This window comes from Xiphophorus hellerii, chromosome 12 (genome assembly GCF_003331165.1).
Source record: "Xiphophorus hellerii strain 12219 chromosome 12, Xiphophorus_hellerii-4.1, whole genome shotgun sequence".
NCBI classification, from domain to species: Eukaryota; Metazoa; Chordata; class Actinopteri; order Cyprinodontiformes; family Poeciliidae; genus Xiphophorus; species Xiphophorus hellerii.
In genome coordinates this window covers 30,275,511-30,296,558 of record NC_045683.1, presented here as the reverse complement: position 1 = coordinate 30,296,558, position 21,048 = coordinate 30,275,511, and the positions used below count along the sequence as shown (strand labels likewise).

The following is a 21,048-nucleotide window of genomic DNA, read 5'->3' as shown; positions in this document are numbered from 1 at the left end:
CTTAAGGGGTTTTTGTTGTTGTTTTTCTGCGTTAACCTAATAGTCTGAAAATTCATGTTCTTCAAATTGTGTTTAGCGACATGTTGAAAATAAATAATAATAACAAATTACAATATTTCTTCCTAAAACTTCTACTATTTGTTTCCTCGATATGCAAAGCTGGTACAGACATATTGAAAATGATTTAAAGCTGCAGTGACAGAAAAAATTAGACGACCAGAATATTTTAGGTAGACCACAGTCCTGCTCTATTTGCTGCTGGTCAGTCACGTTACTCCATATGGATCACAGTGAGATTCACTGGACCTTAGTCTCTTGTTGTCATGAGACGACAACAAGGAGACGCACCGACCTGGAGCCAGACACTCATTTTAGCAGCAGCAGAAATTTACAACGTATGCACAAATGGAGAGGGAGAGCAGAAAACTTTAATATACTACAGTGACTGGAGATGTGCTGAGTTTAGAAAATCTAACAGTGGCTGTAACACAGAGTGCGTCTTGAAAGCAAAAGTAGACATTACACTTTGGTTGGTGTTAATATAAACTTCTTTCATTACATAAATCGGTACGTTACATATCAGTTGACAGAGCCGATTACTAACAGTGGAAACATTTAACCTGTTGGTTTTGATTAATAATATGCTGTGAGAGACGGCGGTTCACTTTTTGATGTGAAAACCAACATTACAAGCTAAGGAACAATAAGGAAATGAAATTATAAATATTTAAGATTTCTTATTCCTGTCAGTTGAGATGTTTTTACTCCTCTGTGTCCGCAACCTTCTGACATTTCTCTCTGTCTCTTGGTTGGGATTTGATAGTTTCCTCAGCAGTTCTGCAATAAACACAACAGGCGTCAGAAAATGATTTGGCCAGCAGGGGGACCTAACGAGCCACTAGTAGTTTTCATCACCTGTAAACTCCGGGTGGCTCTCGGTGTTGTTCAGGAGAGAGACATATTTGCAATCCCCCGATTCTTCATTTCCTTCTAGGAAAAAAAAAAAAAAAAATCATAAACACCCATAGCAGTCAGCTGCTGCCCTTCAGCATCACGTGGCTTCAAAAACAAAACATCGGGGCAGCAACATGTGCAGTATTTCACTTCAGGTTCCCTGTGAAACCTCTAATCCTAATTGTGTTTTGTGTTCTCGATCTGATAACGATGGGATCTGATAAGTCTGCTCAGACTTGATCCCGCTTTGAGGAAGCTTTGCAGATCTGAGCAGTTGCTCCTTTGAAGACGTGCTGACGGAGCGGAGCGGGCGAGGCGGACTCACGGCAGACCCGCAGGAGGACGTAGAGCCGCCTGGCTGCCAGCACGCTGCCGGCCGGGGCCCCGCTGTGCTGCAGCGGCTCCAGGTTCATCACGCGGCCCCCGCTGTCCATCAGCTCCACGCGCTCTACGGAGGGAAGGTTCGGCTGAGGACAGGTCCAAAAAATGGTGCAAATGTTACTCTAAGTTCAGGTTACTGAAATGTACGACTGTCAGGGGCGCAGCGGTACATTTCTGAGGTTTATGCGGACTGTAGCATCAACTGTAGTGATGCTGTAACTCCTCTTAATAAACTGAAATGACTTACCAACTGTCTGTGGGGGTGTGTGTGTGTGAAATTGTATCTCATACAATTTCTCATAAAATTTTCAAAAGTTGAAAGGTTTTTTACAAACTCAGAAAATTTGCAACGGTAATTTTTTTTTTAGCTTTTTGAACAAAATTTTTTCTTGTTTTTTCCAAGAAAATTTCTGAAATGATACCTTTTTTATTTTTTTTAATTTTTTTTTTAGAAAATGTCCAACCTTTCAAACTCAGAAATGTCCACATTTTTAGAAAATGTCTGCGATCCGCCGCTCAGATGAAAGAATCTGTTGACAGGTCAACTCCTGTCAGATGCATTTTCAAAGTCCAGACCTGAATCTCCTTGAAAACTTGTGTCAAGACTTGATCACTGATGTTGACAGACTTGGAGGAGAAACTGCAGTTAAATAAGATTCAATTGACTCAGGGAGCCGAACGCAAATTTTCTACTATGTATAATTTTTCTTCATCACGTAACAGGTGTTTATTTTACACGTTAATCCCAACAGTATGCATTGAAGGTTTTGGCTGTAACATGAGAAAATAGAAAAAGTCCAAGGAGTTCAAAAACTACTGCATGAATGAAAATGAAAGTTTGAAAACAGAAGTTTGTTTGGTTAAACGTTCATGTTAAATAGTTTAATTTGGAGCCATGACTGACCCGTTCAGTTACCTTTGAAGTCCAGGCCACACTTTTCCTTCAGGTGATGAATGAAGTTGACCAGTTTACAGTTTAGGTTTAACATTTCCATCCTGCCGTCTGCCAAGATAAGCTCCTTCGTCAAACCAGCAACAGCAGAAATCAACAGTGTTGCAATCTGAGTACAGGAAATGTTCTGACCTCCAAACAGGACAGTGACAAACATCCTCCAGCGCCGGCTGTGTTTCGGCTCCACAGCTCCAACCAACTCAGCCACGAGCTGAAATGTAACGCAGAGTCCAGAACAGACACCAAATCCACACAGAAAACCGCTCCCTCTTGCGGTGCGCGCTTTTTGTTTCCTACGAACTCAGTGCTAAAGTGAACGAATGTCCCAGCTAACTACACACACACACACTTCCCTGAATTCACCTCTTCTTTTCCTTCACAAAGCTCCAGTCTTGTAAATGAGACAAAGACCTGCTGATGCTCGTGTCCATGGAGTCTCTACAAACAGAAAGTCTGGCTCTCTGCCTCTCGTCGATGTTTACTGGTCGGTGATGCCAAGACTGAGGGAAAGAATGGACTTTATAGTTTCGCTGCTCATGCTGGGTAAAGAATCCAGTCCGTATTTGCAGGTTGTGCAGTCCGTACAGCATTACAAGAGTCCTAAACTACGGCATGTCTGCTGTAGATCGCTTCCAGTTCAGAGGAACCAAGCTTTTCTCCTGACCTGAGATGATCCTAACACACAGAAGAAGGCCCAGCAGAGACTTTGCTTCCTCATCATATGCTCTGCCATAATTTAGTCAGTTCTGTGTTTATCCAGTTTGGTTTAGTTCAACATAAAACATTTCAGGACCAGAATGCAATGACCAATGAGGTCTGCAGAGAGGAGATCTTACCATTTCATTCTTCCAGGACTTGTCTAGGATCAAGAAAAGGTCACCTAACATCTCTGCAGACCCCACATATCCTGGACACAAACTGTTTCAATTGTACCTTCAGGCCTACAGGGTGCTATTTGCAAAAACTAAACTGAAGTCAAATTCTTTGTTTGTGTGAGCAAAGTGAGGAGGTAATTCAGCCATTTGGTTCAGGCATGTTGGACCAGAGACGGATCTTAAAGCTGCAGGACGTCGGCCCTACAGAGGCCCGGAGCTGAATACCACTTCCATCCACTGAGGGGTGGAGCTGAGGCCAATGCCCAACCAATGGCTGTGAAATCATGGTCAGTAAAGCAGGTCTGTACTTTTGGCAGAGTGGGTGAGTATCATGTCCTGCTTGAAAATGAAAATAATGCTTGTCAGCAGAGGGAAGCTCCACTCTTCCTCCAGACTCAGGTACCTTGAATTCTAAATAAAATGACAAAACTGTTTGTTGTTGTTTTTTTTTAAATTTGAAAATAGGACTTTGGACCACTATGTAATAACCCAGTCTCTGTTCTCTTTAGTCCAGGTCAGAGACTTTGTCTCTGGTTGGGGAGTGGCTTATGAAGAATCCCTCAGTTGGATCCGTGTCCCATGTTGTGGCTTTTGAACAAAATTCCGTTTTGGCCTTTTCTACACTTTAGCTTAGATGTTATTTCCCCCTGATACATAAAACCTCTAAGGACACGATGTGCTTTCTTCTTATCATGACTCTACATTAGGGATGCACGATATCATCGGCATGGTATCTGTATCGGCCGATACTTCCTGTAGAATTTAATATCGGCCATTCCATCAAAATAATTCACTGATATAAAAGGCGTTACTTTTATATGACAGACCAGTGACGATGGTGCCTGCATCACAGAACAGCATCATAAGAAACTGTTAAGTATTAATTCACGACTGATGTGCTTTTCACTTGTTCCTTGTGAGCAGGTTGAGTTTCGTTTTGCGAAGATTCACAAATTTGCGGTGTGAGTGTCGTCGTTGTCTTAGAGAGAGCTGATGTCATAAATAAATGTTGACATTAAACATAATGCAAGTTGAAAGTGTTGCATCATTTTTAGCATTTGCATTTGGTAGCAGGCTGAATGATCAAAGACAATGTAGTACTTTAATTCCTCAGTAGAGAAAGTTATATACTTTCAGTAAGTAGGTATAGAAAAATAAAATCGGGAATATATCGATTATCAGCCAAATGATTTTTAGTATATCACCATATTGTATATCGACCAAAAATCCAATATTATGCATCTCTGCTCTACGTATCTTATGTTCAGTTTTTGTTCTAACAAAAAGAAAGAACCATTAACCAGTAAGTGTGATATTGACAGTGTGGCGTTCAGATGATCCAGCTGAGGAGATTCTGCAGGTCAGCAGCAGAGCATGACGTCTCAAAGGGCTTGATGAATGATTTATTGAAGAAAAAAGTCCTAAAGATCCCGGAGAAGCTTTCAAAAAGAAGTGGGAACCTGAACCCACGGGGGAATCGTGATAAAAGCTGGGAAAATAAAGAAGTCCAGAGATAGTTGGAGGCCCTAACTAACCGTTTCCCAGCATAGGCAAGCGAAGAGCTCTGACTCAGTTTGTTGGGCTTCCAAATCTGATATGAAACATGTTCCAGATAAAAGGCAGGAAAGCCTGGAGCTGCACTGAATAATGCGTGGGATCACTTTGGGGCCATTGTAGCGTTTAGTTATTCTTTTGTCAGAGCATCTATTTAAAGGCAGGACTGTCATGCAAACCTACACACAAGAACAATATAATAGTGGTTCTTCTGGAACAAACTCATCACGAACTGTTTGTTCAGGTTGCAAAGAGACTGAGAGTGTAACACATTCGAAATGCAATCGTTTATAATGATAAATTACTTTTTTATTTTACATCTGAATAAATTTTTACAACATGTCAAAGCCTCGTTGAGCGAACACCAACATCAGTTTCCATTTCAGCATTGCATTATCCCATTTCCCCCACTATGGCTTTAAAAAACAAAACTAAGCTGAAGGAAACCAGTCTGAACTGTTGGAAACCCTGAGGTGCAAAATAAAACTGGACGTCTGTGACTCAGTGACAAATGTTGGCATTGATGAAGGGAAAAGTACAGAAAAGGTGAAATTCATGTGTAGCCCAATATATTCTTATTTCAGAAGTTTTGAAAAGCGATGTTTTCCACAGACGGCCCGAGAAAGCTTGACAGCCTGCGTTGAGTCAGGTAGTTTATACGAGACAAAGTGCATTTTCAACAACCACAACTTATTTGTAAAGTAAATACAAAAGCGCTTGCCGGTCTTGTCTGCTAAAACAAACAGTTTCTGACTGCAAGAGGACCTTGAGGTTGAAGACGGATGTGTCAGCTGCTTCATCGATTTAAATCATTGTCCTCTAGTCAAGAGGCAGTTTGAGAGCTCCGGACCACAAGAGGTGCTTTATAGATTCTTCCCTCCGGCTTACATAAAAAAAGTCAGTGTGTTTAATTTATCTCTGTGACATTTATTGCCTGTTATCCGTTATAACCGCTCCCATCTCCTCTCCAATCCCCGGAGGATATTTGATCGCTCGGCTCCTGAATTAGTTCCCCCTCATCCTTCCTGTGTATTTGTCAGGACACTCTTTGCGGCTCGCAAAAGCAATTCTTTCTGCTCTGGTTGGTGAAGAGAGGAGAGACCTGGGTCGAGCCGACGTTCCGTTTGCCTTTATCCTCCAGACTTTCCGCTCCCGCGTAGCCATGCTCTCGTTCCTCAAAGCTCAGACGGCGGGCCTGCGGGATTTTAGTCTGCCTGAGGGCTTGCAGTGCGCGCGTCCCAGCTTGAGGACAATTGGAGATGATGACTGACAGAGGAGGGTGGCAGACCGCCACCAGGCCGCCCCCTACAGGAGAGATGCTAGCGGGGCGGCTGCTGGAGTCTTCACAGCTGCTGCTAGTGCTGGGCTCGGCGAAGAGGTCCAACTTGAGGCCGTTCGCTTTGAGTCTGATGGAGTCCGCGATGGCGTTGTGTGTGGAGTTGCGCTCGCTGCCGCTGCTGTCCAACACGGGATGCCAGCCCAGGATGTGGCGCCGGATGATCTTTCGGAAGGTCTGCCTGAACTCTCGGATGCGGTAGGCGTAGATGAAGGGGTTGATGACGGAGTTGGCGTGGGAAAGGATGATGGCCACGTACATGATCCAACCGGGAGGGCGCCGGCACTTGGGGCAGAACAGGGTGAAGCAGTTGATGATGTGCAGAGGCAGCCAGCAGACGGCAAACAGCCCAACAATGATGGCCAGAGACTTGGCGGCCTGGACCTCCTTCTGCAGAGTGGAGCGCGACTTTTCTCCGCGAAAGGCCTCCACTTCAATCAGCTTGAGCTGGTGGCGAGCTGCCATGAAGATGCACAGATAGATGGCCAGCATCAGCAGGAGGGGGATTAGTACACAAGCAAAGAAGTTGAAGTAAACCATGTACTCCATGTTCACTACCGCCTCAAACAGGCACTTCATCTGGTCCGGCTGGCAGGTGTTGTTGTTGTTGTTGTTGGTCTTGGTACTGTTGAACTCTTTGTGCCAGCCCATCATGGGGGTCAGACCAATGATGATTGACAGAGCCCAGCAAAAGGCGATGGTGCCTCGAGCCCGCTGGCTTGTCACCAAGCTGTTGTACCTGAGGAAAGAGAAAGTGCAAACATTAAGTATAAGATCCGACTGTCTGGTCCTATGATACCAACCAGCAGCGTAACAAGATCTCATGGCAGGAGACGTTGCAATGCTAAAAGTTAGTGACACACCTTTTTAAAATATTTAGCCTTTGATGCGGTTGGATTGTAACCAGGTTGTAAGCAGAGCTTCAAAATGCAAAAATAGAGATAAAAATAGATTTGGCACCAAACGGTGACCATCTGCCATTTTCATAGATTCACACACCAGACCAGTTGGTGCAGACATGCAAACGTTTTCAACTTTTAAACCCATTAAAAAAGATCCCCATGAGAACATCTGAGCATTGTTTCAGAACTGCACACCTTACTCAATGCATCTCGCTGACCAGGAGCTGGTCACTTCAATTAGAGAAATGTTCACTGATTTCAAAACTTTGGCTGAAGTGGCGCTTGTAGTTCCAGTCTCCAGTGTGGTTGTAGCCTTGTCAAGGATAAAATCAAAACAGTCATGAGAAGTTGTCTGTCTGCGGCAAAAGTCCAAGGCCTTGTGACAACAGCTTGGAAAGTCCGAAAAGTTTGCTTAAATTTGGCTTCCACATCTTTTTCTATAAGGTATTCTCTCTCTCTGTCTCTCTCATGTGACGGCAAAGGCAAGATGGCTTTCTGTCTTTGAGGTACGTTTCACAAGTAAGGCTTCTCACAATGCCGTCACTGCAAAAATTGGATGGAGTAAAACAGCAGACCCAAATGGTTATAGAGCCGAAAAAGAGGATTCGATGGAGAGTCTGTGGAGACAGAAGTAGACCTTTGATCCAAATTCCTAGTTGAAAATATATATATTGTCAGATTTGACTGCTAAAAGTTGCTGGTCTTTGACTACCTCCTAAGATTCAACATTCAATATGACTGCAAATCAAACTTAGAGAAAGCTGGAGGTATGAAACATGTTCACTACAAAAACACAAAATCCTACCAAGTATTTTTGTCAAGTTTCTATTGCAAATATCTTTACACACTTTAAATAAGACAAACTGACATATGAGCAACTTTTTAGCGAGACATATAGGAGATTGTTTTAAGTCAATATTTCTTGAACATTGATTTAAAAAAATACTAATTCCAGGTATTTTTCAATTATAGCAAGTAACTCGTCTTGCTGAAAAGCTACTTGTAAATTTGTTTTGTTTTATTTCAAGTGTGCTAAGATGTTTGCACTAAATATACTTTGCAAGATTTTGTGTTTTTGCAGTGTTAGCATGTCAGACAGTTTCCATAGTATTAGACCGGTGGCACACACACACACACACACACACACCCCCACACACACACACACACACATATCACTGCTCAACCTTAATCTGCCAATATATTCCTGCAGAGTCTTTAAACTCTACAGAAATCATCAGCCTGTGTGGCGCAGCTAGCAAAGCAACACCTAGCAAACCGTAGCGCTTTTTCAGACATCCTTCACTTGAGTGTGAAATGTTTCTGAGTGTTGACAGAGTCAAAAACAAAGGCAACATTTGATTACATAACCAAAGAAGTACTAGCCTTTCAAATGCTGCCCCAACCATACTGCTCATGTCAAAAATCACCAGTGGCTGGATTCATTGTTAAAGCCCCACTGTCAACAGAATAACAGGCTGTGTGCCTCAAATAAAAGTTTCTGAAGGGCTGATGTGAACAAACTGCAAAATCATCCAGTCTGAAGCTTAATTAAACACAGACATGGATAATATATAAACAAGCACATCGTTTACGAACTTTTGCCTGATTTATTATCTACTTATTTTTCTGCATAAGCACCTCTTCTCCCGGAAACCAATCTAAGAGACAAAGATAAACTACGACGTTTTTTGCGGGATTCCTCAAAGGAAGGAGTCTATTTTGAGTTTGCCTGTTGTGCAGTGTGGGAGAGCAGCTGAGACTGTTTCTATCACATTCTTGAGATGTTAAAGTGCAAAAGGTTAATGCTGCAAAAACAAGCCCCCCCCGTCCCGCCAGGGATGCACAAAATAACACAGAGGAGCCCTCACGTAGAGCATCCTCAGCAGGAGGAAGAGGCTGTGTGAAAACAGTCTGTGTGAGTCAGTGGGACAGGAAGGCAGAGCGCTTCAATGAGTCGCTGAGGTCAGGCTGATTGTTTCAGGGTCACGCCACAGCATGAGGTAAGGCATGAACTCAGGGAACTAAAAGGCTGGTAGTGACACCGATGGCGCAGAGCGGAGCGAAAAGCCCGGCAGGCAGGACGCCTGATCGGGTTTTTACAGTGAAGTCTAATCGCTGGGGGTGGGATTAGTGTCTGTATAAGCAATCATTGCAATATTTAACTGATTGCGCCAGGGGGACACAGTCCCACGGGAAACTCCAATTTTGGAGACACTTATACGTCCAAAACCCTCTGGTACAAATGGCTCATCTTTATATACAGGAATTAAATTTATACTCCAACCGTGAGGCTTCTACTGTTTGGAGTAAAGAAAGTCTTTAGAGGAACCCGAGAATCAAAAGGCTGTCTGGTTTAGATGAAACATTAAGTCTTATCCTCCATCACCATCCCCAGACTATAGAAACGGTGGGGAAATAATTTTTTAAATAGAGAGAATTCCTCTTTTTTGTTTTTGTTTTTTAATTAAAGCAAGATTCCTTATCTGCTCCGATAACCGGGTTGATTTTGCAGTAAAAATAAGAAATCTTTTAAATTACGTGAATTTTGACAACAGGAACATTTTCCACTTTTGAGCACCCTCTGTTTGAAATCTATTTAACAGGTTAAAGATAAATGAAGTCCAGAAAAAGTCACTGGGTCGGATGTAGAAATTTATTTATACTTTTTGTTAAACTGCTTTGAGAGGCTTTACTCATTAAATATCTGTGAATGGATCAAATCAAGTACACATTTTCACTATTAAAATAACGTGCTTAACTTAAAACTTACTCAGCAATTCTGAGTATGTGCACAGCTGTATGAGCCAGAATATCACTGGCTCATACAGCAAATTATAACAAACAAACTGAGCATATTGATACGCAATGCTTGGTACAGAAAACAGCACTCATGTAAATAACTGACAGAGGCAAAGCTGTATGTTAATATCCAGAATATTGTTTATTTTTAGCTTAGCTTGCTCATGAGAACTTCCCTGTGATTCTCTAAACTGGGGTCTCTGTGTCTGCTGTTAGCTGGAGGTAAGACGCTGACGTCTCATAACCAATTCTCTAACCCCCGTTAAGAGAAACAAACTACTCCATTGTTAATGACAGCTGACCAGAAGCTAGATTCACAGTGATCCAGTAGAAAAAGAGAAACTTCTGTAGCGTTTCAAACCTGTATCAACAAGTTTTGGGCTTTGATTTCATTTTTGTGATTAAAGTGTTTGTAAAATCACCAGACATTTATTTGATCTGTTCCCTTCTTCCTTGCAGAGATTTACAAGAGGTTAGTGCTGATATATGTCCTTATATTTTAGTGATGTATTAAAATTGAAGAAGTCTAGATGTATTGTTATTGGTGAGGAAATACCAAAGTGCTCAGCTTCCTGTCCTGGTCCAGTCCGTGTTGCATTAAACGTTGTTCGTCTCGCTCACTGCAGATGCCAGAACAGCATCGAACTCCAAGCAGAAAACGTTGCATCTCTGATCTCACCGCCTGCACTGCTGCTAACATTGTAATATGTCAACCCAGCGCAGCAAACTGCTAATATGTTGTTGGTTGATGCATCGTGAGTCATCCGAAATTTAAGGAAGCAACATTTCTGTTACAGCAGCAGGATGCAGCTGCTGACTGGACTTCTACTTCACACAGTTATCATATCAGTGTCATATAAATATGTTTAGACTTTATCCACTGAAGTTCTTCTCTTTTCAAAGAGCAATTATTGTCCATCAAGCAGCTTCAGTGGTTACAGAATCAGAAATGGTTGTTCAGCTGTTTTATTCACGCAGGCTCACATTTCCACTAACTGGATAAAAGTCCTTTAGAAAACAGTAACTATCTCACCTACAGTTGTAATAAAAATGCTGTATAGATATCAAATATGACTTAAAATAAATTCGACTTCATAATTTAACGCCTTGAAATTGGGCCTCTGTCTCTTTAAGAACTCCTGCTCTTTCTGAAACTCCGCCTTCAGGAAGTCACCACAACATGGCTCCTCTATTAAACCTTTAGCAGTGTTTTCACCAGGGTTGCTCTAAGAAGTGGCTCCTATGATGAGCTCAGCAGATGCACCAGCGTTTGCTAATTGCTGCTGGCTAGTTTGAAGGAGCTGAGTGGGGGACTTGTTTTGGAGAGCTGCTATGTGAGATGGAAGCTCAGAAACTGCAGCTCTGAGGAGGAGCTGCGTCTCGAAGGCGGAGCTATGTCCACTCAGGCGTTTTGCTCAGTTTGAATGGATCATGGATTTCTCAAAGATGCATGAAAGAATCAAGGCAACAAACTCAAAGTTTGTTTTTGATCATGGATGAAAATTGTAACATGACGCAAAGCCAAAAAAAAGTCAATTTTATACAATATTGCCTCTTTAAATAAATGTTAGTGAGTTTCCAGCCGGAAAGTAAATAAATATGAGAAAATCCACAACTAAAAATTCAAACTTCTTCCTATGATTCTTATTGAAACTCCTGGAAGTGACTTGTCACATACTCATTTCCCACTGAAAGAAGAATTGTTGAAATGCACCAGTAAAAGACAAAAAATGATCACAGCATCCATAACAATGCTGAGTGTGTGTAGACTTCTCACTGAAACTGTATTTTTGCTCTCACATCCAGAGCAGTGTGGTAGTAAAGTCTCTCGCCTCTGGCTTAAATCCGGGCTGTGTGGAGTTTGGGTATTTTTTCCCTCTCTGTGTGGGTATTCCCTGTGTGCACCGGCTCCCTGCCACATGTAGTTTGGAAAGGTTGACAGACCAGCCCTGTCCCGGTGAAGAAACGTGCAGCATCAGTCCAAACCAAACGACTTGAAGCTGCTCGTCAAGACATAGGAGCTAAACGAACACACCACATCAGTGACTAACCAACAGGATCGTCCTCTTGTGCACTCACCTGAGTGGTATCTTGATGGCGACGTAGCGGTCGACGGCGATGGCGAGCAGGCTGAAGATGGAGTTCTGGGTGAGGACCAGGACGAAGCACGCTATGAACAGGCAGCCGTAGAAGTTGGAGCAGAATCCCGTGCTGATGACGATGGCGAACGGGATGGCCAGGACTCCCACGGCGATGTCGGCCACGGCCAGCGACACCACGAAGAAGTTGGTGATGCTCTGCAGGTTGCTGTTGAGGCAAACGGCCCAGCAGACCAGCACGTTCCCCAGGACGGAGAACACGGCGATCAGCAGCTCCAGGACGATGTAGAGGATGCTCTCGCTGCTGAGCATGGTGACACGGGAGGAGAGGCCGCTGATGAGGAGGGAGGGAACCGCTCAACGTCCATAGCTGCAGCCCGCCGGCCTCCTCACCTCCTCACCTCCACGGCTTACAGAAGCATCCAAAAGAAAAAAGAAAAAAAAATCTCCAGCCAGGGCAAGTTCACAACTGGACGGCTGAAAAACTGATGTTTGATCCAGCTTCACATGAGGCTCTCTCTAATCCACATAAAAACAAAGAAAAAGAAAAGTTCCTCTTCTGTCTCTGTTTCAACTCCTTCCCGTCAGCGCTGCGTTTCCAGGAATCCTGGAAGGGATGAGAGGCATCATGGGAACATCATGCTGCTGGAGATAAAAGATCGACAGAAAACAGAAAGAGGAAGTGCTGTTACTCTACAGGAAGTTACTTTACATACTGATAATGAGACCAGCTTAAGGGCAAAAACAAACATCAAGTTCCCCGAAATGAAATAAACACTTGTATAGCATCGAAGCTAGCTGAACGTAAGACATTTATATATAACGATTAACATCATTTTAGAAAACTTTTGATAGAACCAGTCTGACAACATGAAGTAGACCAAAGGGTCTGAAAAGGCGACGCATCGTCAAAAGAAGATTCAAAACCAGATGAAAGTCTATCAATCTGGAAAATCTTCTTCCAGAAGTGTTGGGACTCCAGAAACTACAGTAAGAGCCATTCACAAGATTCACACAAGTGTTCGGCCTGATAAAAACGACTAAACTACTAACAGGAGCTCATCTATAGCTCGACCAGAACGTCACAAACCCAGAGAAACATCCACATGATCATCAACAATCAGACACCGACGGGGTAAAATCCACAGGAGAGTGCCGAAGCCAAAACCTCTGCAGAGAGAAAAGGATGTATCTATCCATCAGACTTTTTGGAAAGTGTGTGTCACTTTAAATTTGGTATCAAACTAAGACAGAAGGACACCATGCAGACAAACATGGTGGTAACAGTGTGACGGTCTTGAGCTGCTTTGCTGCTTCAGGACTTGATGCAAAAGCAAACCAGGAGCTAAAACCTAATGCAAAAAACATCAAAGGTTTTCAGGTGGACTAGTCAAAGTCTAGGCTTACACTGCTGTAAAACAACTCATCTTAGAAAACACTCCAATATGGCTGAAGTAAAACAATTCTGCACACATGAAACCTGGGATTTAATGGCGTAGTTGGGTTAATTTTCTATTTACTCAGTTTATCTGGATATTAAAGGTTTTGCTTGATAATCAAGAACATTTAGCAAAAGCAGAGGAACCACAGAGGCTCGCAGGTTCCTGTGTGTACAGACATAAAAACGGTAAAAACTCAAATACGGTTTTCGAAACTAACCGTAGTTTTGACATCGACATCCAGAAACACATCGGTCTTCGTTCTAATCCATGCAGATTACTGGGATGTTGCTGATGGTTTCATAAACAGAGCAGCAATATGAGAGCAGTTTGTATAAAAAAACATCTATTTTCAGTAAAACAGTTGTTTTAAATATGTAAATATGAAGTTCTTGATATGAAGTTCTTTCAGGCCAGTGATCATTTATGATATTAATTTAAGGTCTGAAATGACAACACTGACTTTAACTTACTTCAAAACAAGCATGAAAAATATTTAAAAATGAATTGTCGCACTTGTTCACATGTATTTAGAATTTCAAAACACGTCACATAATTGCATTACATTATTAGAGGAAATGACTAGAACAGAACCAAACTCACTTTTAAAGCTACGGTACATACATTTTGCATATGTAGCAATATAAAATCATCTCCTCCTAACCCAGTTGATGCAGAGGGTGGCCGGCCATTTTTCCTGCTTTGCAGATTTTTCAGATCCGAAGCGAATATTTCCAGCCTTGTGAGTGCAGTGCAGTGTGATTTACATCAGCTCAGACGGTTAGCTAACACTTGTTGATGTAGATGGGGAAGCGATGGAGGTGACAGAGGGGAAGCTGCTTCCTGCTGCACAGACAAAAGGCGCAGTCTGTTGGTCGAAACGTTGCAACGCGCTGCGAAAGGTTGCCACCGAGGAAAAATTCCCCAGGATAAATCAACATTTTGTTGAATGAAATGATTGTAATGATGAAATGATGATCTGTGTTTCTACAGATACATGTGTGTGTGATGCCACCTTCTCTGAACATATTTTCAATATCAATTTGTAAACTAATTTATTATCTCTGGACCTAAAGAGGAACGATCTAGAGTCAGCACACAGCATCAGTGATTACAGCTGGAAACCAGAGATCAGGCTGAACTCTGACCTGAACCTTCAGAGACACATAAAGACGGTTGCAAAGCCGGCCATCTATCACCTGCAGAACATTTCCCGGCTTTAGAGTCTAATGACTGATGTCCGAACAAGACCTAGAGAAACTCATCCATGCGTTTATCTTTACCTTTGCGTTGATTACAGAAACAGTGTCTTCACAGGTCTGCCGAACTCGGAGCAGCAGCATTCTGGCACATTGGCCAACATACTGTATGTGTTGCACATTGATGATTTTAACGATGACACGACAAAATGAAATGCTGCTGGTTTCAGAACTGGTGACTGCGTGATGTGTTCCTGATGTTTTTATGTTTTCATGATGTAAAGCACTTGAAATGTCTCGTTGCTGAAATGTGAAATAAAAATAAAAGGAGATCGATTAAACATGAGGCGATCGTTGAAATCATTTTACAGCAAACTACAGTGTTTATTCATACAGACCAGTGGAGGATTTATTACCTTTATGACTCTAATTTAGATTTTCTGACCTGTCGCAGTACTAATCACAAACTAAGACCATCATTTAGTGGAGGGAAAAAAGCTCTAAAGCCTTGTTGGATGGAGGAGTGTGTTTGTGTCTAAGGTCATTGTTTTGACAATTCTACAGGAGGCACATTGGTGTGGTCAGGCACTGATGTTGGACGAGGAGACCCAGCTCCAGGTCTCCACTCTAATTCATCCCAAAGGTGCTCCTTCGGTTTTGGGTCAGTCAAGCTTTTCCACATAAAATGTCCATAGAGACATGGCTATATGTCTGAAACAACAGAGTTTGGCAGAATTCTGGGTTTCGCAAAAAAGATAAGGCACCTACCCAATATGTGGGGCATGCATGTGTCATAGTGGCTCAACTTAGGAACCGGTGGGTATGTGAGGGCGCCCAAGACAGCCGAAGAAGAGGAAACAACAGATCCTGAATGACTGAAGAACCATTCTGCATTAGATAATTACAACGTGGTCACATGAACTTTCCACAAAAAAGTCTAGCTTGGCAAGAATAAATTCTGGGTGCTTTTACAATGGAGGCAGATAAGAGCATGCTCCATTAATCACATTTCAGATGGCTGTGTGAACAACACCCATTAGCTCAGCAGAGTCTGACAGCTGGTCACAGACATCCAGCTTCTGCTAATCAGAGTCTGGGGGGGAAAAAACGTCTGATGCCACGCTGAGCTCGAACGTTTGGGGGGCGTAATTTCATTTAAAGATTAACAGACCTAATATCGCCCCCCAAAAGTCTAGAATAAATATGTCACTTAAAGGCTGATCGTGAAGTCAGAGAATTAAATGTCTCATCCAGCCCTTTAATATCCATGGCAACCATTTAGCTGTGCAAAAAGGCCTGAGTGGATCTAGTGCTGCCTCTGAGGATGAAGCTCCTTAAGCTTCTGCCTCACAGAGCAGCCGTCTCCTGTGACTCCCCCACTCAGCTCCTTCAGACTAGCCAGCAGCAATTAGCAAACACCTGGTGGAACTGAACATCAGCTGAGCTCATTATAGGAGCTACTTCTCAATGCAACGCTGGTAAAAAATGTTGCTAAAGGGTTAATAGAGGAACCATGTTATGATGACTTCCTGAAGGCGGAGTTTCAGAAAGAGGAGGAGTTTTTAAAGAGACAGAGGCCTGATTTCAAGGCTTTAAATTACAAAGTGAAATTTTCTTTAAGTCATATTTGATATATGCAGCATTTTTACAACAACCGAAGTTAACATAGTTATTTGATTGTGCTATAAAATGGCACTATTTTCCTGGAAAATACTTAGTACTGCCCTTCTAAAGAGCATCATCGCTATGGTCAGGTCTGACCCAACCAGACCATTCAATGCGCTGCATACAGAAAATCTGTGACCGGCACCGAAAAGTACGTTTTCCAAACAGCAGCCAAGAAACCAGAGAGCCTTCAAATGTTTCTGCGGACGACAATTCCTCCTGAGATGTGTGTAAACTTGGTGACCGGCAGTAGAAAAAGTAACCGTGCCTGTCAGCAAAGATTTCACGGAGAAGTCTCATGGGGAAGACATGTCTTGACGGGGAATCCGTCACTTGTTTTACTTTGTGACCTGCAAATATGTTTTCCTACTTCTTAATCATGTGCTCTTATAACTTTTTTTCTCCCCTTTTTACTGTCAGTAAATTCACAGAGAAACAAAACTAACATAAAAATGAGAAACTGTTCATGACCTTGTAAGAAAGCAAACTTAAAGCAATAATCAACGGGGGGTCAGAATATTTATTTCCCCACCACACAGAACTCGCGAGCAAAGCGAATTCATGGAGTCGCCCGGACTTCTACCCCATCTGTCAGAAAAAAAAAAAGACAAAACATTCAGCAGGGAGCATTTACGTGCTGTGTTTGTTTGTTCAAATCTTGACTCGAGCGAGTCGGGACATTCGGTTTCCGTCCGTCGGAGCAGAACTTTGCTCACATCTGTTTTAACGCGACTACGTTTGGTGGATTCTCGATGGGTTCGTTTTGAAGCTGTTATCAGGACCTGAATCATGGAGGATAATTAATCCAGGGCGTAATTAGACTCCTGGATATCTGCAAGCCTTCTGATTCAGACAGTTGCTGCTTCTATAGAGCCGTTTCCCTCAGAGGGAACGCTTCTTTAGGTTTTCAAAGGTTTCCTGCTGCACTGCAACTCAAAGGTCTTTGCTCTCCCAGTCAGACTTTTCCCTCTGGGTTGGACGACACATCATTTCTACAGACTTGTTGTTTTGTAACTCAGCGCAGTTATCCGTTTGTATTTTTATTCTTTTGGACTTGCAGACAAGGTTCTTGTTGTTCTTTGGTCTCTTATGATTGCACGGAAGTACGGTCCAGCCACAGCAGTGTGAAACAAACAAAAATAAATCAAAATAAATCCCAGAGGACGATAATGGGAGTTATGAATATCTGAAACGGCACTGATGGTCCCACGACGGCGATGTTTCCTACGGAATTAAACTGACCTAAAATGGAGCTACAGAGTTCAGCGGAGACACTCCAGGGACCGTCAGTGAGACAGAGCTCGCCCACCTGTAAGGCCCGGTACCGCTGAGAGATGACTTTATAGCCTCCAGATTCACTGGTTGGACGTCTCTCAACCATAAAGATGAAATCACCAGAAATAAGGTGGAATAACTTTAACCGTGTAGTAAAACTATGGAAGGCGTGCTCAGTCGCCTTGTTGCTGAAATGTGCAATAGAAACAAACTGGATGATGAAAATAGACATGTGTTAACATTAAAGGGGCAGTTTTATGTGTTTTCCAGCCACATAACCAAGTAACCGTTTCCTTCAGTTGTTACAATAATGCTACATACATCAAATATGACTTAAAAGAATTTTGACTTCATAATTTAACATCTTGAAATTATTAACCCTTTAGGAATGGTTCCACCAGAGTTTCACTCAGAAGTAGCTCCTATAATGAGCTCAGCTGATGCTCAGTTCCACCAGGTGTTTGCTAATTGCTGCTGGCTAGTCTGAAGGAGCTGAGAGAGGGAGAAACTGCAGCTCATGGGAGGAGCTTCATCCTTAAAAGAACCACTTGGTCCACCCGGGCATTTTGCACAGCTGAGTGGTTGCCATGGCGATTCAAGGATGCACTTTTCACATTTTTTTTTATTTTTTATTTTTTTAGAGGGGGTTAATTATTGTTTATTTCGCTGGTCCGGATAGAGCAAAAGTGAACACGGGTCAATGGGTTTGTGGTCCCACGTCCAATGGAGAAAAAAAACAAAAGTCAAAAAGGTGATAAATAAATAAAATTTCTGCCTTACACTTTTCATTTGAAGATCTCTCTGTGGGAAAAAAACTAACTAAATAATAAAACGCATCTCAGTTTATCTTTCTCCTATTTTAAACGGTATTCGTGTGTCGGCTAGATGCCGTCATGAAGACAGATGAGCAGAGACGAACCGTCAGATGTTCTCCTGCATCGTACGTCCACCAACCCGCTTCTTGCTTTGCAGCGAGGCGCTCCGACCGCCGTGATGCAGCGGCTGAACAAACTGCCTTCTGTGTACTTTGAAAATCTCATATTGTCACTTTCACATAACCCCCAACGTCTGGGATCGCTTCGTCTCGGGGATCAGGACGTATAAGCAACAGGAACGTGTTTGGGCCGGGCACCAAAGCTGGCCTCAGCCCTGAAACCCATTATCTCCTGAATCCGGCCCTGGATCCGTTCACAGGACAAACAGCAATAAACAAGAGAAATATCTTCATAAAACACCTAATGAGTCTCAGCAATGGCAAAGCCTAGAGCAATAAAAGGAACCAATGAATGGCACAAGAGAAGGAGAGAGCAATAAATGAACTATAAAAGTTTATAAAACTGGAACTAGAAATGCAGGTCGACAAAGGTTAGATAAAAATAATATTTTTAAAAAAACCCAACAATATTAACCGTAAAAAAAATAACAGTATTGACTAAAACCACGTCATGTTCTATAAATTGATCAACTAAAAGGTTCTGTCGCATATTTCTAGAGGGGACCCACTTCTGTTCCAGTCACATGCACACACATGCAGACCCCGGAGAGCAGAGCAGCTGTGGCCCTTCATCCAAACAGATGCTCACCGTCACTGCGGACTTCGCGGACTGAAGCGCCTCGAACTGACATTCCTGCATGTTTTTCACCTCACAGGTGAGGAAAAACAAAAAAACAGGGACTACACGTATCTCCCGCAAACTTTCAGAGAGGACACATCACGCCGAGCTGCTCCTACTTCCATATTCATAACCAGATAATTCACCGCAGAGGTAATATCTATAGAGCTGAATGACGGAAACATCGTTTCATTTGACTTACCGTCGCTCCACCGCGTTCAGAGAGAAAACGGGAGACTCGGTTCAAAAGAAAATAAAAATAAAATAAAAAAACTGAGAGGAGAGCTGCGGCTCAGAGTGACATGTAGCAGCTGAGTCCAGGAAATAAATTTTAAAAAAGCAAGAAGGAGAAGAAGAAGAAAAGCTCCGTGTTTCCGCCTTCCTGTGTAGAAGTTGCTCTCGTGCCTCAGTGAATGTAGCGCCTTTCTTCTGCCTTTGTCTCTCACTCTCCCCTCCCTCACTAAAACATTTTCTGCAGAATTGTGGCTGTTTCCTCTCCGGGGGCGGATCACGTAGAAAGCATTGTAAAGATGATGGTAGACCCCCCGCCCCCCACACACACACACCCACCACACCCTCCCACCACACACACACACCCACCAAAACTCACCCAGCTGATAGGCGCTGCTTCTCTCTACATTCAGGTGCATCTCAGTAAATAAATACAAAAAAAAGTTCATGTATTTTAGGAATCCGGCGCAAAAAGTGAAACTCACATCTTTATATGGATTCATTGCAAATTCAGTTTCACTTTTTTTTTTTTTTTAATGACATGAGATTAAAGAGAACATGATTTAAAATCATAAATGTTACTGACTTGACTGTTGTTGCAGAGTCACTCACGCCCTTCACCCAGAGTATTGGTGGTATTGGTAAGTTTAGTGGAAGGAAAAAATGTCTGGAAAAAAAAAGATCCACGTGTAAACGTAGCCTTGAGAGGATAAAAGCAAAAACTTATGAACATCATCGCATGAACAAGCTTATTCACAAGTGATTTTAACTACAACTGGAGGTCAGACTCCTTATGGAGTGATTGGACAGTGTTCCCTCGCCTGAATGTGGGCGACCGAAAGAACGAGGTCGCGGATATAAGCGGCCGAAATGGGTTTTCTCCGTAGGGTGGCTGGGCTCTCCCTTAGAGATAGGGTGAGAAGCTCAGTCATCCTGGAGGGACTCAGAGTAGAGCAGCTTCACATGGAGAGGAGCCAGTTGAGGCTCGGGCATCTGGTCAGGATGCCTCCTGGACGCCTCCCTGGTGAGGTGTTCCGGGCACGTCCCACCGGGAGGAGGCCCCGGGGAAGACCCAGGACACGCTGGAGGGACTATGTCTCTCGGCTGGCCTGGGAACGCCTCGGGATTCCCCCGGAAGAGCTGGAAGAAGTGGTCGGGGAGAGGGAAGTCTGGGCCTCCCTTCTGAAGCTGCTACCCCCGCGACCCGAGCCCGGATAAACGGAAGAAGATGGATGGATGGATGGATGGATGGATGGATGGATGGATGGATGGATGGATGGCATTTAGATTGTTTTATGACAATACTCTATAACTGCCATATTTTTTGTTCTTATTGTTGACCAGGAAGGATTTTAGAAGGATAAGGGCCCCTGGGCTGGAGCCAGTTTTGGTGGCCTATCCAAAAAAAAAAAAAAAAAAACATGATTTAAACGAAAGCAGTACATTAATAGGCAGGTCACCAGGTCTAAAATGTCCCAAGTCAGATGGCTCCATTTTGGTCCCAGAAAGATGCATTACATGTTTGGAGTTTTCAAATATCGCCACCCTCCTAAAATAAGAACCCAAGACTCTTTTGTTTGGGCCAAAAGTTATTTTTGAATAATAATAATAATAAAAGAAAAGGAAAGACACCTTTTTATTGCCAGATGATTTGGGGAAAAAAGAAAAGAAAAAGAAAGGGGGAAAAAAAAGCACCTTTGGCAAAAAACACAAACAAAAAAACACTAATGCCGTTATTATAATAAGGTGACGATATCAGAGTATTGTACACATA

General features: G+C 42.8%; 2 protein-coding genes across 3 annotated transcripts; both read right to left on the bottom strand.

Annotated features, from left to right (window-relative positions):
- Window positions 1–408: 408 nt before the first annotated feature.
- c8h22orf15 (chromosome 8 C22orf15 homolog) lies at window positions 409–3,540 on the bottom strand. Its single transcript, XM_032577659.1, has 5 exons — window positions 2,420–3,540; window positions 2,252–2,338; window positions 1,280–1,402; window positions 916–990; window positions 409–837 (listed from the first exon to the last, which is right to left on the bottom strand). Exons 1-5 carry the CDS (start codon window positions 2,442–2,444, stop codon window positions 728–730), a joined length of 420 nt encoding a protein of 139 aa, XP_032433550.1. The 5' UTR covers window positions 2,445–3,540; the 3' UTR covers window positions 409–727.
- Window positions 3,541–4,988: 1,448 nt separating this feature from the next.
- adora2aa (adenosine A2a receptor a) lies at window positions 4,989–19,543 on the bottom strand. 2 transcript variants are annotated; one of them, XM_032579761.1, is made up of 3 exons: window positions 19,246–19,543; window positions 11,833–12,497; window positions 4,989–6,791 (listed from the first exon to the last, which is right to left on the bottom strand). In XM_032579761.1, the coding sequence occupies exons 2-3, from the start codon at window positions 12,162–12,164 to the stop codon at window positions 5,753–5,755; spliced, it is 1,371 nt and encodes a 456-aa protein (XP_032435652.1). In that variant the 5' UTR covers window positions 12,165–12,497; window positions 19,246–19,543; the 3' UTR covers window positions 4,989–5,752. The 2 variants fall into 2 exon arrangements, with proteins under 2 accessions (XP_032435652.1, XP_032435653.1); XM_032579762.1 differs by having other exon boundaries at window positions 11,833–12,494.
- Window positions 19,544–21,048: the final 1,505 nt, after the last annotated feature.

Coding starts and splice junctions, on each gene's coding strand:
- c8h22orf15 (XM_032577659.1), bottom strand. CDS start 2,444: ATGTTTGTCACTGTCCTGTTTGGAG. Junction 2,339..2,419: donor TGTCACTGTCCTGTTTGGAG/GTCAGAACATTT, acceptor TTATCTTGGCAG/ACGGCAGGATGGAAATGTTA. Junction 838..915: donor GAGCCACCCGGAGTTTACAG/GTGATGAAAACT, acceptor TGTTTATTGCAG/AACTGCTGAGGAAACTATCA.
- adora2aa (XM_032579761.1), bottom strand. CDS start 12,164: ATGCTCAGCAGCGAGAGCATCCTCTACATCGTCCTGGAGCTGCTGATC. Junction 6,792..11,832: donor GCCATCAAGATACCACTCAG/GTGAGTGCACAA, acceptor CTCTTTCCTCAG/GTACAACAGCTTGGTGACAA.